The 17,611-nt window shown below is 44.8% G+C and overlaps 1 protein-coding gene across 2 annotated transcripts in view; it reads right to left on the bottom strand.

Annotated features, from left to right (window-relative positions):
• The window catches only part of EXOC4 (exocyst complex component 4), a 628,131-nt gene that overhangs the window by 81,465 nt on the left and 529,055 nt on the right, over positions 1 to 17,611 (bottom strand). For both annotated transcript variants that reach the window (XM_038752201.1, XM_038752202.1), the window contains one exon: positions 5,126 to 5,304. In XM_038752201.1, the coding sequence (XP_038608129.1) occupies positions 5,126 to 5,304 (179 nt within the window). The remainder of the gene's footprint in view (positions 1 to 5,125; positions 5,305 to 17,611) is intronic.

Genomic DNA, 17,611 nt, shown 5'->3' with positions numbered 1-17,611 from the left:
TTTTAATCTCTGGATTGTGATCATCTGAAATGCATGCAATTGGTTCAGCCCTCTCGGCAGCTTTAATGTAGACCAAAGCCCGGATCTGTGGCTTTGACCCCAGCTCTCCTAGCATATTGGTGAGGAGGTGAAAACCACAGAATGCACTTCGCATGTGCTATCCCTTTGCTCGCCTCCTCACTCATTGTACTCCACACCCCAGGGGGAACATGACTGGCAGGGATCAAAAGAGTGTGAGTGCCACTAGTATTAGAATCCATTCCTCTGCACAAGTTCTCCGCCATCTAGGCTGAAGCTCAGCTCCAGAGTTTCCATCGATGAAGTCTGCTTTTTGATGGCTGGGAAAGCTAACAGGGACACCAGGAAAGCAGGGGCCAATGGTTGCCCACTTTCATTCCCACTGCTCTGCCACTTAAGTGGTCCTTAATATCTCTCTGTCTCATTTCTGGCCTGTAATGTAACATTTAGATTATCAGAATAAAACAGGCATTCCACTCCCCAATTGCAATGAGCTCTAGAATTGTGAATAATCGATTTGAGGGGTGTGGTATGCTTAAAAATGGCACTTTGCTGTAAAAAGTGCAACTTCATTTGGTCGTAGTTTAATCGCCACTAGTCAGTACACTCCTCCAGCTGGGATCGCATGACTCTATATAACCTAAGCATCGTTCTAGCCATCGTATCTTCAATACATCTTTGGGACAGCCTGGGAATTTCCAACTCTAAAACTCTGGGGATTGTACCTGGATGGTCAGCTCCTTGGCATTCAGCCAGTTCGGATGTAAATGTTAATTTTTAAAGGCTTCATCCAGAATGGCTAAGGTCTTCTTCCCTTCAGTCAGAGGAAGTGGATAAAAGCATGAACTTTACATTCGGCTTTAGACTGACCTTCCAAGTACAATGCACTGTGCACAGTAAGTTCTCAATAAATGCCATTGATGGATTAATTGATTAATTAAGCCCCAGGTAAAGTATTCTGCTTGGTTTTTTTTTCCTTTGGAAGGACGCTCACCTATTTGCCATGGTCTCAGTTGCTCAGATGCTGGGTTCTAGAGACTTGCAAAGTCTCTTAGTGCAATCATCTCATATGTGGAGTACATGGAAAACTTTCTGAGGAGGGAAGAGAGGATAGTGTTTCCGATCATATCGGTGTGTCCAGACTACTGCAATTTGGAACACAGTCTCATCACATGGGCTTCAAATTCCTGTAACGCCTTCGGCCACGGACCCAAAGCTAATGTCTAGAAATGCACTTTTACTTGGGAAAATGAAGATATGCTTTTTTCATCTGTACTGCAGTTATAAGAAGAAATTAACATAGGAATAGTGAATTACGACGACACTCCCCTTCAGCATTCAGTTCCTGAACTGGCCCAGACATCTTCAAAGCAACACAATTTTTGTCCCCACTCTTCAGGGGAAATAAAATTGTATTTAAATAATGCCTAGCGAAAAACAACAACCAGTTGGAACCAGGTAACGAGAGCAAGTGCTCCCTGAAATGGGAGGATGAAAAGTCAAACCAGAACAGGGAAGGAATTGATTGAACAATACATAAAGAAGCCGTATGAATTAAAACCAGCAGGAGCTAACAGCAGGTAGCTATTTGAGATATTTGGTGGATACATATTTCAGAAATCATGGAAAAACAGAAATAAATGGAAAAAAAATGGGAAAAAAAGGTATAATTGTGGTCATTATGAGCTGGTCATTTTAGCTCCAGGACTCTATGTACAAATCAACAATCAAATTGCAATCCCCTAGAACAATCTTGCGTACAAACCAGAACGCTTTTGTATAGAGCAAATCACAGCGACCAATTTAATTTTCTTATAGGACAGGCAGGCAAGTAGACAAGGTCCAAGAAACAGATGTAATCAATTTGGATTCCGGTAATGGCTTTGATTAGGTCTCAACTGACAATCTCATCAACAAGCTGGAAAAACATTCATTCTTTCAGTTGTATTTACTGCGTGTTTACCGTGTGCAAAGCACTGTACTAAGTGCTTGGGAGAGTACAATATAACAATAAACAGACACATTCCCTGCCCAACTCTCTAAGCCACAGGGCTAACTGAAATTCTGCATCAGAGGAGGATTACTGGTGGCACTGTGCAAACTGCTGTCGCTATAATCCATAACACAGAATCTCAGTCTTGAAGTCCTCAGGACTCGCTGCGGGCAGGGAATGTGTCTGCTGATTCTGTTGTCCTGTGCTCTCCCAAGCATTTATTTCAGTGCTCTGTGCATAGTAAGTACTCAATAAATATGATTGATTGATTGATTGACCACGACTTGGCAACTGTTCTAGATGGGAGACTTCACCATCATGACTATTTTCATCATCATTAACATCAACTTCAAGACTTTAAGCTCGTTGTGGGCAGGGAATGTGTCTGTTTATTGTAATAACAATAACAATAATAATAATGATGGCATTTATTAAGCGCTTACTATGTGCAAAGCACTGTTCTAAGCGCTGACAATAATGGCATTTATTAAGCGCTTACTATGTACAAAGCACTGTTCTAAGCGCTGGGGGGGGATACAAGGTGATCAGGTTGCCCCACAGGGGGCTCACAGTCAATCCCCATTTTACAAATGAGGTAACTGAGGCACAGAGAAGTTAAGTGACTTGTCCAAGGTCACACAGCTGGCAATTGGTGGAACAGGATTTGAACCCATGACCATTGACTCCAAAGCCCGTGCTCTTTCCATTGAGCCATGCTGCTTCTCTCCCAGTACTCTCCCAGGCACTCAGTACAGTGCTCTGCATGCAGTAAGTGCTCAATAAATATGACTGAGTGAATGAATGAATCATCAACAACAACAACAACAGCTCAATGTCATCTTGGGTGGATATACTGAGTGGTGGTCCATAGAGGCTAAACCTGGAACTGACATCAACTAATATTTTTATCCCTGAGTGGGATGATTTCACTGTCCACCAACCTAGCCCATTTATACTAGTGTTGTTACGAAGCTAACATAAAGGAAATTTAACGAACGCTACAAACTATGACTGGTGTAAAAACAAGGAATTAAATGGAAGTGTAATGTCTTTTTTGTACTTCATCCCATTATTCTGAACATCCAATGATCGCCCAAAGTGCTTAGGACAGTACTCTCTGCACAGTTAGTTCAGAAAGAATACCAATGATTGAAATAAAAGTCCTGGACATCCTTCATGGATTTCTCCAGCCCAAGTGGACACTAGTCTCATAATTGCTGCTCAAATTGGACCAGGCTAGGCCCTGTAAAACTTAAGAATAATAGTTATAATAATATTGTACTATGTGTCAGGTACTGTATTGAGCGCCGGGGTACATGCAAGATAATTGGGTTGTCAAAGTCCCTTTCTCACATGGGATACACAGTCTTAATCCCCATTTTACCATATGAGGAAACTGAAGCACAGAGAAATTAAATGACTTGCCCAAAATCCTCCAGCAGACAAATGGCCGAGTCAGTCGGTCTATCATATTTATTGAGCGCTTACTGTGTACAGAGCACTCTGCTAAGTGCTTGGGAGAGTGCAATAAGCAATGTAACAGACACATTCCCTGCCCATGACAAGTTTACAGTCTAGAGCCGGGATTAGAATCCAGGTCCTCTGACTCCCAGTTCCATGCTTTTTCCACTGGGCCATGCTGCTTCTTTAGACAAAGCCCAGGAAGGGGACTGTCATCAGAGACTGGTACCATCATCATCATCAATGGTATTTATTGAGTGCTTACTATTTACAGAGCATAGGAAGCGCTTGGGAGAGGACAATGCCACAGAGTTGGCAGGTACGTTCCTTGTCCACAGCAAGCTGAGCATCAGATCTATCCTCCAATTTAAGGATGAAAAGATCTCGCCTGTCCACCCCTTCCACTTCCTCGCAAGATGCTCGTCTATCTCCCTTTTCCCTCGCCGCCCCAGCCTCAACTTCTCACCCTCAGATTGAATTTCCACCCACCTAACTGATCACTGGACGAGGGGTGGCGATCAGAGGGAGGAGATAGTGAAGGACTCCAGGATACAGGTGTGGAAATTTACTTTCCCTCTCACAGGTCTTGACCTGGAACTTCACAAGAAGCCCCTTTAGGGGGTCCCTGACCTTTGGACTTCTAGTAGGGCTCTCCAGGTCAGTAAGTCCCACAATTACATTAAGCTGTCGAGTTGTCCCACAGACCATCCCCTCTGTTTTTTGAAAGTATCCTAAAAGTTGTTCCTTTTCTCCCTTGGAGAGATCGACCCATTGCCATTTTTCATTATCTGAGGCTTCCGCACATTGGGGGAAGTCTCTGAATTGGAGAATTTTCTCCTATAAACTCCCAGGGCAGGAAAGACTCAGGCTGGGTAAACCTGGCTCCTAGCCAGAAAGATACACTGGACCTACTGCTTCGCTTAAACAGAGACAACACATGAAGTAAATGATTACAGGTCCCTTGAGGTGTTTTACAGGGACCATCACATCGCTGACATTGGAGTCGCTTAAATCACTCAATGAACCATGAAGATATGCCGCTTACATTAGGAAATGAATTTGTGTTCATGAGAATAAATGTTAACTCGTTGGTAGAAGGAATCTCCGTCAGATGATTCGAGAACGGAAAAGGACATTGACGCTACTGGGGAGCTCAGTGACACGAGCACAACAGCAAAACTATGCAATTATGGCACTGAACAAAATTCAGACAGAATCTTTCTCCATGGGAAAACGTCTGATACCAGGTTAGCTGTGACCCACTCAAAGCTAAGGGAAGCTGAATGTTGCATCTTAGGGGCAGGTCTTGCACAATATAAACCAGAGGAACTGCACACACATCAAGAGCTTAGCGCATTGTGGATCTGAGACAGTTCTGGAGGCAGATGACAGCCTCGGAACACCAACAGCCGTACGTGGGGGTTGACAACTGGACCCACGTCAGGCCCCGAACGAGGCAGGAGCAGTCATAGGTGAAGGTGGGATTCTGTGCCCCTCCCTCCCCAATTCTCAACCTCACCACGCCTCACATCCCAGAACCCCGATGCTTCCGGCATCTTGTCCAGCCCAGTTTTCCAAACCACAATATCTTCAATTCAAAATAGGTAATGGAATCCCCCTAGGAGTCTCTCTAGCTCCCCTTTAGAAACTCACTCTGAGTCGTTGAAAGGTTGGAGAAAGCTGCTCTGGTCCGGCCCGCCAGCCACTCCAGACTCTCGTGCATGTTCGCCAAGGCTTTCAGGTCGCTGACATCACGCAGGATCTCCTGCTGGGGGATTAATTTATCTCCCAGGTTCCCAATGAGAACTTCAGACTCCTTGCCAAAGGCTGCCCTGAAAAACAAGCCAGGCACACCCATCAACCAAGAGCCTCGTTGGGGAGCCATTTCATTTCTCCTTGCCCTACAGCAGTGTGAGAATGGTTTGTAGAGACCACAGCTTCACTAGACCATTTTTTAGGATCCATGAGTCTAGATGGCCACATATTTCTTAGAAAACCTAACTAGTGGCAGTTATTAGGCGTCATTAGGTCACTTTGGCTTGAGAGTCTCTTAAAATCTTTCTGTAATTCTAGACTGATTCCCTGCAACTGCTCTAAACAATGTTTTCTTTGAGCTCGCATTTTCCCAGTCAAGAAGATGGTCAATACAGTTTGTTGTCATCCAGTCAAGTTGGACATTTTGTTTTCTTAATCACTAGCCGCATGCCAATCCTTCAACCGCTAATCACCACAAAGGCAGTATGGGGGAAGTAACAGCCTTGAAAACAGACTCATGGTTTTTTGTTTTTTACATTTCTAGGTGTAACACAAGGCAGGAAGTGCAAATCAAGACTTATGTGCTTAAGGAAAAGAACAATTTGCTTGTGTAGGGCTCTGCAGGTGTACCATGCTTGCACATCAAGTCTGTGTTTTCTTTAGTACTTTAAGATTTGCTTAACCTTTTTTGGTCTAGGAGCAATAGACAGGGAAAATACAGTCATCTCACTTAATGTGAATCCACAATCACCCCTGACAACTTGGGAAGCGCAAAGCAACTATAACATTGCAAATAAGTGATCAACTCCAGCTACAAGATCCAGCTCTAGGAAAATCATCTCACCGAGGATGTACATGCTTGTGAAGCTAGTGGGAGAAGGGGCTACGTGTTACTGAATCCTAAAATGGATGACTTCTTTGCTGCTTCACTGCTGTTTTTAAAAAGAAAAATACATTTTTAATACCATGCCAATTCAAGCTTCAGTAAACCACAACATGAAACATGTTTAATGAAAACACACTCTGAGAAGTGGGGGGAGGTTTGGGCTGACCACAGGACCACCAGGTACACACGGCCAGCTACCTGATGAAGTTCTGGTCAATAAAATACTGAAGTGCTTTAGAAAACGGCTGAAAATGACCAACATTAGATTTTGAATACATATCATCTCTTCCTCTAGACTGCAAGCTCATTGTGGGCAGGGAATGTGTCTGTTATATTATTATACTGTACTCTCCCAAGTGCTTAGTACAGTGTGCTGCACACAGTAAGCGCTCAATATGTCTGACTGACTCTTCCCATTTCAGGTCATCATACAAGCAGCTTCGTTAGTGTTCGGTTTGCACCATCCTTGGATCATGAATTGCTCCAAGAAATTGTGTGAAAGTGATAAGAAGGACTGTTATAATGATATGAGACACAAATTGAAGCACAATAACAAAATAGCATTTTGTTAAACAATTCCAAGTATTTAGGTGGTAGGTGGCAATCAAATATGGGGTGTTTTTGAGGCCTGTAGTTCATGACAATGATAATAATGGTTACGATGGTATTTATTATAAAAACTTACTAGGTACCAAGCAAATGTTGATGGTGATGATGAACAGGACTTTAAAGTAGACACCTGGACCTCTGCTTTGAGTAGTAATGCAGTCACACAAATCTAGAGTCAATGGCAGAACCACCTACACCTACGGCATTGACTCCGGTCAGTCAATTGTATTTATTGAGCGCTTACTACATGCAGAGCACTGTACTAAGTGCTTGGGAGGGTACAATAAAACAAAACAGGCACATTCCCTGCCCACAATGAGCTTTCAGTCTAGACGGCTGTAGAATACAAATAAAATTACAGATAGGAACATAAGTGAAGATAGGTACATAGAGAAGCAGTGTGACTCTGTGGAAAGAACATGGGCTGTGGAATCAGAGGTCATGGGTTCAAATCCCAGCTCTGCCAATTGTCAGCTGTGTGACTTTGGGCAAGTCACTTCACTTCTCTGTGCCTCAGTTACCTCATCTGTAAAATGGGGATTAAAACTGTGAGCTCCCCGTGGGACAATCTGATCACCTTTAACCTCCTCAGCGCTTAGAACAGTGCACTGCACATAGTAAGCGCCTAAGAAATGCCAGCATCATTATTATTATTATTGTTAAGTGCTGTGGGGCCGGGAAGTGGGGAAGGGCCAAGGGGACAAGTCAGGGTGACAAAGAAGGGAGTATAACAGACACATTCCCTGCACAAGTACAGTGCTTATAAGCTTTGCATTTAAGCAAATTATTGCTGTACTTACTCCTGAACCCTGAGATCTTCTGAGCTCGCCTGATCATTTCCTAAGTATAGAAAAGGGCTTTGTGGGGGACTACACAAAGCTGTCTTCACTCTGAAACCTATTGTGTTTCTTTGGGTATCGATTCAAAACTTTGGCGACGGCAGGTGTTTATGTTTCCAGTAGTCCAATTCAACTTGCTTTGGGTGGATTAAATGCCTTGACCGATATTTATTTGCAGACACACTTTCACTCAGGAAAGCTACCCATCTGGGCTGAGCTCAAAGTCCCTGGCCATGAATCATATTTCCCTACTTTGGGAATCGATAGCTCCATTCTTAAGTAAGAGAAATTGAGATCCAGAAAAGTGATCTGCTGAAGCTCCCCCAGCAGATAAACGGCCCAGAGAGCAACCCGATGAAGGCTGCAGAAAGGCAAAGTCTTCCCTGCTCCTGCGTCTTCAATGATCCCAATTGATTCTTGCAGGTTGTGATAATGACACTCCCATCAATCACGTCGGCTTTTCCCAACTGCTCAATACTCAACCCCTACGAAATATTTGCTCCCTCCAAGCAGGCCTGACGGCAAGCCAGCCATAGTGGTGATAACACAAAAACACATCTATCTGGGTCATGTGGCTCCAGACTGTCAAAAATAATGGAGTGGCACAAACTTACTTGATGCTATCAACGTGCTTTCGAGTTAAAAAAAAAATATATGATCTTAGTTCGAGCCTCATAAATAAGAAGGGATGAAACAATCAAGCCAGACTGGGCTTTTTCCTTGCAGAAACTATGCCAACTATATAATTTCTCCACCATTCAACTCTGATGTATATTTTTCTGTGATAAACCACTCTGTCGGTCACATTTTTCATATAAACAAATAATGTCTGCCCTCGGGGCACTTGTCCATCTCCTCCATTATTCAATTCAAAGACTTTTCTTCCCTCTCTTGACCCCACCTCACCTTCTAGTTATCGTCCCATATCCCTCCTACCATTCCTTTCCAAACTCCTTGAACGAGTTGTCTACACGCGCTGCCTAGAATTCCTCAACAACAACTCTCTCCTCGACCCCCTCCAGTCTGGCTTCCGTCCCCTTCATTCCACGGAAACTGCGCTCTCAAAGGTCACCAATGACCTCCTGCTTGCCAAATCCAACGGCTCATACTCTGTCCTAATCCTCCTCGACCTCTCAGCTGCCTTTGACACTGTGGACCACCCCCTTCTCCTCAACACGTTATCTGACCTTGGCTTCACAGACTCCGTCCTCTCCTGGTTCTCCTCTTATCTCTCCGGTCGTTCTTTCTCAGTCTCTTTTGCAGGCTCCTCCTCCCCCTCCCATCCTCTTACTGTGGGAGTTCCCCAAGGTTCAGTGCTTGGTCCCCTTCTGTTCTCAATCTACACTCACTCCCTTGGTGACCTCATTCGCTCCCACGGCTTCAACTATCACCTCTACGCTGATGACACCCAGATCTACATCTCTGCCCCTGCTCTCTCCCCCTCCCTCCAGGCTCGCATCTCCTCCTGCCTTCAGGACATCTCCATCTGGATGTCCGCCCGCCACCTAAAGCTCAACATGTCGAAGACTGAGCTCCTTGTCTTCCCTCCCAAACCTTGTCCTCTCCCTGACTTTCCCATCTCTGTTGACGGCACTACCATCCTTCCCGTCTCACAAGCCCGCAACCTTGGTGTCATCCTCGACTCCGCTCTCTCATTCACCCCTCACATCCAAGCCGTCACCAAAACCTGCCGGTCTCAGCTCCGCAACATTGCCAAGATCCGCCCTTTCCTCTCCATCCAAACCGCTACCCTGCTAATTCAAGCTCTCATCCTATCCCGTCTGGACTACTGCACTAGCCTTCTCTCTGATCTCCCATCCTCGTGTCTCTCTCCACTTCAATCCATACTTCATGCTGCTGCCCGGATTATCTTTGTCCAGAAACGCTCTGGACATATTACTCCCCTCCTCAAAAACCTCCAATGGCTACCGATCAATCTGCGCATCAGGCAGAAACTCCTCACCCTGGGCTTCAAGGCTGTCCATCACTTCGCCCCCTCCTACCTCACCTCCCTTCTCTCCTTCTACTGCCCAGCCCGCACCCTCCGCTCCTCCACCACTAATCTCCTCACTGTACCTCGCTCTCGCCTGTCCCGCCATCGACCCCCGGCCCACGTCATCCCCCGGGCCTGGAATGCCCTCCCTCTGCCCATCCGCCAAGCTAGCTCTCTTCCTCCCTTCAAGGCCCTGCTGAGAGCTCACCTCCTCCAGGAGGCCTTCCCAGACTGAGCCCCTTCTTTCCTCTCCCCCTCGTCCCCTCTCCATCCCCCCCCATCTTACCTCCTGCCCTTCCCCACAGCACCTGTATATATGTATATATGGTTGTACATATTTATTACTCTATTTATTTATTTTACTTGTACATTTCTATCCTACTTATTTTATTTTGTTGGTATGTCTGGTTCTGTTCTCTGTCTCCCCCTTTTAGACTGTGAGCCCACTGTTGGGTAGGGACTGTCTCTATGTGATGCCAATTTGTACTTCCCAAGCGCTTAGTACAGTGCTCTGCACATAGTAAGCGCTCAATAAATACGATTGATTGATTGATTGATTGATTGATACTCCTTTTTAGTCACTCTTCTGAAACTTGGCCTGTCCTTGGACAGTTCTTCATTTCTCTGTATTCCTGCTTCCTGGTGCACAAGTATAAAGTCCTCAATGACATGAGAGGCTATTTCATCCTGAGCTTGCAATGTGCTCAAAGTGCCAAGAAGCAGCATGGCCTAGCAGATAGAGCATGGGCCCAGGAGTCAAAAGGACCAGGGTACTAATCTCGGCTCCGCCACTTGTCCACTGTGTGACCTTGGGCAAGTCCCTTCACTTCTCTGTGACTCGGTTACCTCATGTAAAATGAGCATTAATAACCCCATGTGAGGCATGGACTCTGTTCAACCAGATTAGCTTGTATCTTCCCCAGCATTCTGTACATAATAAGCGCTTAGCGAATACCATCAAAAAATTATCTTCATTTTAGCATTCCTTTTTCCATCATATGGTAGAAAAGTTCACAATTCAACTTTTTATCATGGCTGGCATTTTTACATATTCATTTACATGGAGAAAACTAGGTCATATTTCAACAATTTTGACGACATACCAAGAAATGAACGTTTGGGCTAAATTTAATTGGATTATCAACAGTCCAGACCAAACCAGGTCTTCTCTGTTACCGACAGTCAGGTGATTTTCCCTTAACACTACCATTCCTAAGTAGGCAATTCACCTACAGTGCCTCTGAAAAAGTACTCTCACTAAGGTGCATTTGAATTTAAATGTTTAAATTTTTGTTCAATGTCTCCACGTAGTATTTCTATCTGACCTTTTATACATTGAGCATGTTGATGTTGTTGGTTTTCGATTTTCAGTCCCTAGAGGGCAAGGGCCGTATCTGGGTGAAAGAATTTTCTAGAGTTGCTTCTACAGAACTGCTTACATGTAGTCTGGTGGAAAAAGCTTGGCTCTGGCAATCAGGTGATCCAAGTTGTAGTCCTGGCTCTGCCTATGTCACTGATTTTACATTTTACATAGGCACTGATGCCTGTGTCATCAGTGGGGAGGTTTCTAAATGAAGAATCCCTTAGGGCATGCCCAAGGTGAACAGGTCCCTTGGGAATCATGAAAACCAGCTGGCTGGCTGCCTTGGACAGCATAGACGGCAATGGCTACCAAGGCCACTTCCTGCTGGTTTAGAGTGCTACGATCCAACACTGGCCCTATGCTTTTTTTATGGTATTTTTTAAGTGCCTTCTTATACTAATAATGGCATTTATTAAGTGCTTACTATGTGCAAAGCACTGTTCTAAGAGCCGATAGACTACTAGACTATATTAGACTAGGAGAGCCAAGTGAAGACACAGTGACAGTGTGAGATCCCAGTTTGCAGGGAGGGGGGGAAGGAAGGAAGGAAAGAAGGAAGGAAGGAAGGAAGGAAGGAAGGAAAGAAAGAAAGAAAGGAAAGGAAAGGAAAGGAAAGGAAAGGAAAGGAAAGGAAAGGAAAGGAAAGGAAAGGAAAGGAAAGGAAAGGAAAGGAAGAAAGAGAGAGAGTCTGCAATCAGCCCCTGCTCCAGTGTGAGAAGCGGGAGAAGATGCAGAGGTAACGGGAGGCCTTCTGAATTTTTAGGATGCGGGGGAGACCACTTAAGTGTGCAGAGCACTGTACTATGCATTTGGGCGAGTACAATATTAACAATAAACACATTCCCTGCCCACAGATAGCTTGGCTGTAGCTAAGGGCTAGCTACCTAATGTTCTGATGCTCTGAGTGCATCTGTCATGACAGATACATTGAGTTTTTGTATTGTTTTGGGGTTTTTTTTGTTCCATTTTTTCTTACATATCTATCCCAACTCCCTCCCCCATCCTCACTCTCAGATTGCGAGCCTCTTGGGAAGAGGACCACATCTAGTTTTCATCCTTGTAGGTTTTTTTTCCCCAGCTCCTAGTACAGTACTTTGCATACAGATGGTGCACCAGAAATACTAGTGAATGAACAGTCCTACTATTCTTTGGATTCCTCATATCCAACTCCATTACTTGCCCGCTTTCCAGGGTGCCCCCAGGGCAGTGAAGAAAAGACTCTGAAATAATTATGGTGGCAGATGTTCTGGAACCTGGTGTCTGGTTCTCTCATTGGCTTCAACTCTCAGGACTCGCTGGGCCAATGGTTTAGTGACCAGTGATTCTAAATATTCAGAGCTACCAACTATTTATTCATTCATTCAATCGTATTTATTGAATGCTTACTGTGTGCAAAGCACTGTACTATGCGCTTGGGAGAATACAACAAAAGACAATTCCCTGCCCACAATGAGGTTACAGTATAAACATGAATAGATAAATAAATTACAGATATATACATATGTGCTGTGGGGATGGGAGGAAGGATGAATGAAGAGCAAGTGACAGCAGGGCAGAAGGGAGTGGGGGAAGAGGAGAGGAGGGCGGAGTCAGGGAAGGCTTCTTGGAGGAGATGGGCCTTCAGTAAGGCTTTGAAATGGGGGAGAGCAATTATCTGCCTGATATGAGGAGGCAACTATGGCCCTAATGGTTTGCCAGTGGGTGACCTAGGATATTATGTGGGTCGGGACATTTTCAGAATGATTTCTCCTTTCATTCCATCAGTGGCATTTATTGAGCATCTGCTGAATGCAAAGCACTCTACTGAGCACTTGGAAATGCATGGTGGCGTTTGCCTACCTCTTTCATTCCCCCTGTTTTTCTTCTTCACTTACCTCTGCATCTCCTGTTCCCCACAAATAACGCAATTCTATAGTTTTACTGAGTTAAAGGCAATTAAAAGCTGGGAAAAGAAAGCCCTCCTGAAATGCTACCTCCTCCAAGAGGCTTCCCCCCAATTAATTTTTCTTCCTCTCAGGTCGTATGTTCGTGACCTCCTCTACGTTTTTATGCCTTTTCTGCACTTGTGCTGTTAAAACCGCCAGTGGCACTTCTGTACTTAAGGCCTTACTTGTCCCTTCATTCATTTTTCCAGTCTCATTTTGTGGTGTCAGCATGCATTTTTGCCTTGGCTTTATTTAATGACTGATAGGGTTTTTCTTCCTTGAGTATAAAATGAGATGATTTTGTCTTCATGTTTTGTTTTGTTGTCTGTCTCCCCCTTCTAGACTGTGAGCCTGTTGTTGGGTAGGGACTGTCTCTATATGTTGCCAACTTGTACTTCCCAAGCGCTTAGTACAGTGCTCTGCACACAGTAAGCACTCAATACATATGACTGACTGACTGAATGAATGAATATTATTTTTGCTAGAGACCTCTTAGAACCTGTGGTATTTTGATGCCCAAAATGGACCGCACTGGACTTGGATTTTTCTCTGGTGGCTTGAAAGGCTTAATGCACCTTCTGAGGTCTCTAAATCACGTCTGAGGGCTAACTTATGAGCAGGGCAAGATGTCACCCTATATTTTTCTGCTTAGCACTTAGGGCAAAATTTCACCCTTCTACCAATATGTAATACTTGAACTGTGCTTCACGCTTTTCAAAGGCCTGGATAACAATCCCTTAATTATTTACTGCTGCATGCCAGTGAGGTGGATGGATGGCATTATTAATCTCACAACGGGAAACTCTCATGGGTGTTTAAGGAGATAGGTTCAAAAGTTAAATCTATTTAGTGGGAGGGCCGGGTCCTGGAGTCAGATATGATATGATGGGATATTTCACCTCTCTAGGTCCCCGTAACTTTGAGAAGGTGGCTCTTTCCTGAGTCTGTATAGCCTTACACCCTGTAGAAGCTCAAGGTTAAACAGTAATACTAACACTCTGCTCATTCATTCATTCATTCATTCATATTTGTTAAGCACTTACTGTGTGCAGAGCACCGTACTAAGCGCTTGGGAAGTACAATTCAGCAACAAGTAATGACAATCCCTGCCCACAACGAGCTCACAGTCTACAAATAAACAGACATCAATGTAAAGAAATAAAATGACACATATATACATAAGTGTGGCTGGCTTAGAGGAAAGAGAATGGGCTTGGGAGTCAGAGGTCATGGGCTCTAATCCCAACTCTGCCACTTGTCTGCTGTGTGACCTTGAGCAAGTCACTTAACTTCTCTAAGCACTGGGGTAGATACAAGTTAATCAGATGGGACACGGTCCTTAGCCCACATGGAGTTCACAGTCTAAACAGGAGGGAGAACAGGCATTGAACCCCCTTTGTACAGATAAGGAAACTGAGGCACTGAAAAGTGAAGTGACTTGCCCAAGGTCACACGGCACGCAACTGGCAGAGCCAGAATTAAAACGCAGGTTCTCTGATTCCGAGGCTCATGCTCTTTCCACAAGGCCCCACTGCTTCTCCAACCTGCTCTGGAAACATTACCCCATTTAATCTTCTCAATATTTCACCGGGAAGGAGGGAGATGGCAAATACTATTATGCCATTTTGTCAATGCAGAAACTGAAGGATAAAGGGTCTGATATTATCCCTGCTCTGTCACTCGCCTGCTGTGTGGTCTTGGGCACGTTACTTAATGTCTCTGTGCTTCAGTTCCTCATCTATAAAATGGGGATTCGATAACTATTCTCCTCCCTCTTAGACTATGAATGCCATGTACGACAGGGACTGCATTTGACCTGATTATCTTATATCTGCCCCAGTGCTTAGTACACTGCTTAGCATATGTTAATTGCTTAAAAATACCACAATAATTTTTATTATCCAATAAATAATTGGCATAAATCAATCAACGATACTTGAGTGCTTACTGTGTGCAGAGCACTGTACTAAATGTTTGGAAGAGTACAATACTTCAGAGTAGGTAGTCATGTTCCCTGCCCACAAGGAGCTTATGGTCTCGGGGGAAAGAAAGACATTAATATAAATAAATTACTGGTATGTAACAGAAACAGAATCTAGGTTCTAACTCTGGTCTCTAGCTCTATGGATGAGGATTATATTCTGTTGCAGAAGGAATTGCAGTTGCTTTACTATATCTTCCCTGTCCTGTTCATTTTTTTCTTTCCCCCTCTCAGTTCCCCCCAGAATCACTTCCGGCCTTACAACAGGCTGGTGCTCTACCATCATCTCTCAAGCCGTGCTAGTGGTGAAATGTAACACAGACAATGGATCCTTTCAGGAACGGCTCACCTGACTGATATATCAGTTAACTCTCAGAGCAAAACTCTGCAAATGGCACTCACTCCTATTACTGAGCATACCTATGGCCATAACGGGGTGTTAAGGTGGGGAGGAGGGAGCAATGATATGTACAACACAGATTTGTGGGGAAAGGGTGGGGACAGGTGAGGTGGTTGTGGTCGGATACAGGGATTAGAGAATTGTTGAGAGTAGAGGCTGTACAGTGAGTGATGAGTAGGTAATAATAATAATGGCATTTGTTAAGCGCTTACTACGTGCAAAGCACTGTTCTAAGCGCTGGGAGGATACAATGTGATCAAGTTGTCCCACGTAGGGCTCACAGTCTTAATCCCCATTTTTACAGATGAGGTAACTGAGGCTCAGAGAAGTTAAGTGACTTGCCCAAGGTCACACAGCAGACTTGTGGTGGAGCCGGGATTCGAACCCACGCCCTCTGACTCCAAAGCCCGGGCTCTTTCCACTGAGCCATGCTGCTTCTTGTCAGCCACGCTGCTTCTCGTCAGCCACGCTGCTTCTCGTCGTGAAGTGGGGTGCTCTGCACACAGTAAGCGCTCAATAAATACGATTGACTGATGATTGATTGGGGTGGAGCAGGTCAGTGGAGTTGACCTCCACTGACAACCTCTTCCGGTCAGTGGTGTTAGTCTTACTGATTAACCAACCACCAGCTTGGGAATCATAGTCTGCCTTTCTGCAAATGACCCCAATTGCAGCGCTCTTAGGTTTTCTTTAATTTCTATCATTTTCTGAGGGACCACCTGATACAGACTTTTCATTATTTATCTGCTCCTGTCTTAGAGCCCAGCATATGCTACTTTGGCCCAGTCACAATGCTGTCTCCCCTGTAGACTGTAAGCTCTTTGTGGGCAGGGAACACGCCTACCAACTCTGTTACATCCAACTACCCCAAGAGCTTAGTAGAGTGCTCTGTGCACAGTAAGCACTTAATAAATGATTGATTATGCTTGGCTCTGAAGGAAAAAGGCACAGGAGAAGCAGCGTGGCTCAGTGGAAAAGAGCCCGGGCTTTGGAGTCAGAGGTCATGGGTTCAAATCCCGGCTCTGCCACTTGTCAGCTGTGTGACTTTGGGCAAGTCACTTCACTTCTCTGGGCCTCAGTTCCCTCATCTGTAAAATGGGGATGAAGACTGTGAGCCCCACGTGGGACAACCTCATGACCTTGTGTCCCCCCAGCGCTTAGAACGGTGCTTGGCACATAGTAAGCGCTTAATAAATGTCATCATTATTATTACTACTATTATATGAGGCCAAGGAGGAGAAGAGGTCAGTATCCTTCAATGAAAGGAAAATTCACTTTGATACCTGAACCCCTGCCTTCTTCCTGGGCTGATACGCAAACAGAGAGTCAGCGGAATTGTGTGTCACTCGGAAAAATGAATGCACTTAATAGAATCCCATCTTGGAAATGCTGGGATCCATCACTCCCGATGATATCCTGGAGGTGAACGGTGACCCACGCTCCTGCTCCCTCGGTCCCACATTTACGTCCGTAAAGGAGAGAAAAACAAGCCGACTAATGAAAGCGTCTGTTATCAATCAAGATCACCTTCGTTCAGGGAAGTCACTCTGGCCGTGCCAGACCAAGGCGCTGAACCACGGCCAAGTGAACGCATCAATATTAGAGAGCTATTGAAGGAGGCTGCCAACGGGCGTGTGGAAAGAGCTTTGAATTCACTTAGGGCTACTCTCCCTTCATACCATTAAAGCATTAACTTCAATAATCCTTTAAACAAATGATGAATTGGTCTCTACTTACTGGGATAAAAGGAACGGAGGCAATTTGGTAGGCCTTCCCTACCTTCTTCACTCACTACAAAAGTAACTGGAGGATGGAGAACTCCTGGGGCTGATTTCCAAGGGTGGCTTTACCATCCTGACACAGAGTTCCATGTTTCCGGGGCTTTGGAGGGAATGTGAACACTCTTAATTGCGAAGCCAAACCCAATGCACAGAAACAACCTGGTCCACAGCTGTGAAAATTCATGCACACCTCAATGCGTGGGCCTGGGAATCACGAAAGTCTGCCGCTGGCTTGCTGTGTGACCTTGGGCAGGTCGCTTAACTTCTCTGGATCTCAGTTTCCTCATCTGTTAAATGGGGATTCACAGCCTGTTCTCCAACTTGGACTGTGAGCCCCATATGGGACAAGGACTGTGTCCAACCTGATTAACTTGTAACTATCCCAGCATTTAAAACAAAGTTTGACACAGAGTAAGCTCTTAACAAATACTGTAATAATAATAATGAAAAAATCTAGGTGCAATTCTAGATTCATTCATTTCTTCAGTCGCATTTATTGAGCGCTTACTGTGTGCAGAGCACTGTACTAAGCATTTGGAAGGTACAATTCAACAATAAAGAGAGAGACAATCCCTGCCCACACCGGCCTTACAATCTAGAAGGGGGA

The sequence above is a fragment of the Tachyglossus aculeatus genome, chromosome 10, assembly GCF_015852505.1.
Source record: "Tachyglossus aculeatus isolate mTacAcu1 chromosome 10, mTacAcu1.pri, whole genome shotgun sequence".
NCBI classification, from domain to species: Eukaryota; Metazoa; Chordata; class Mammalia; order Monotremata; family Tachyglossidae; genus Tachyglossus; species Tachyglossus aculeatus.
The sequence above is the reverse complement of the archived record's forward strand: the minus strand, read 5'-3'. Positions and strand labels throughout refer to the sequence as shown.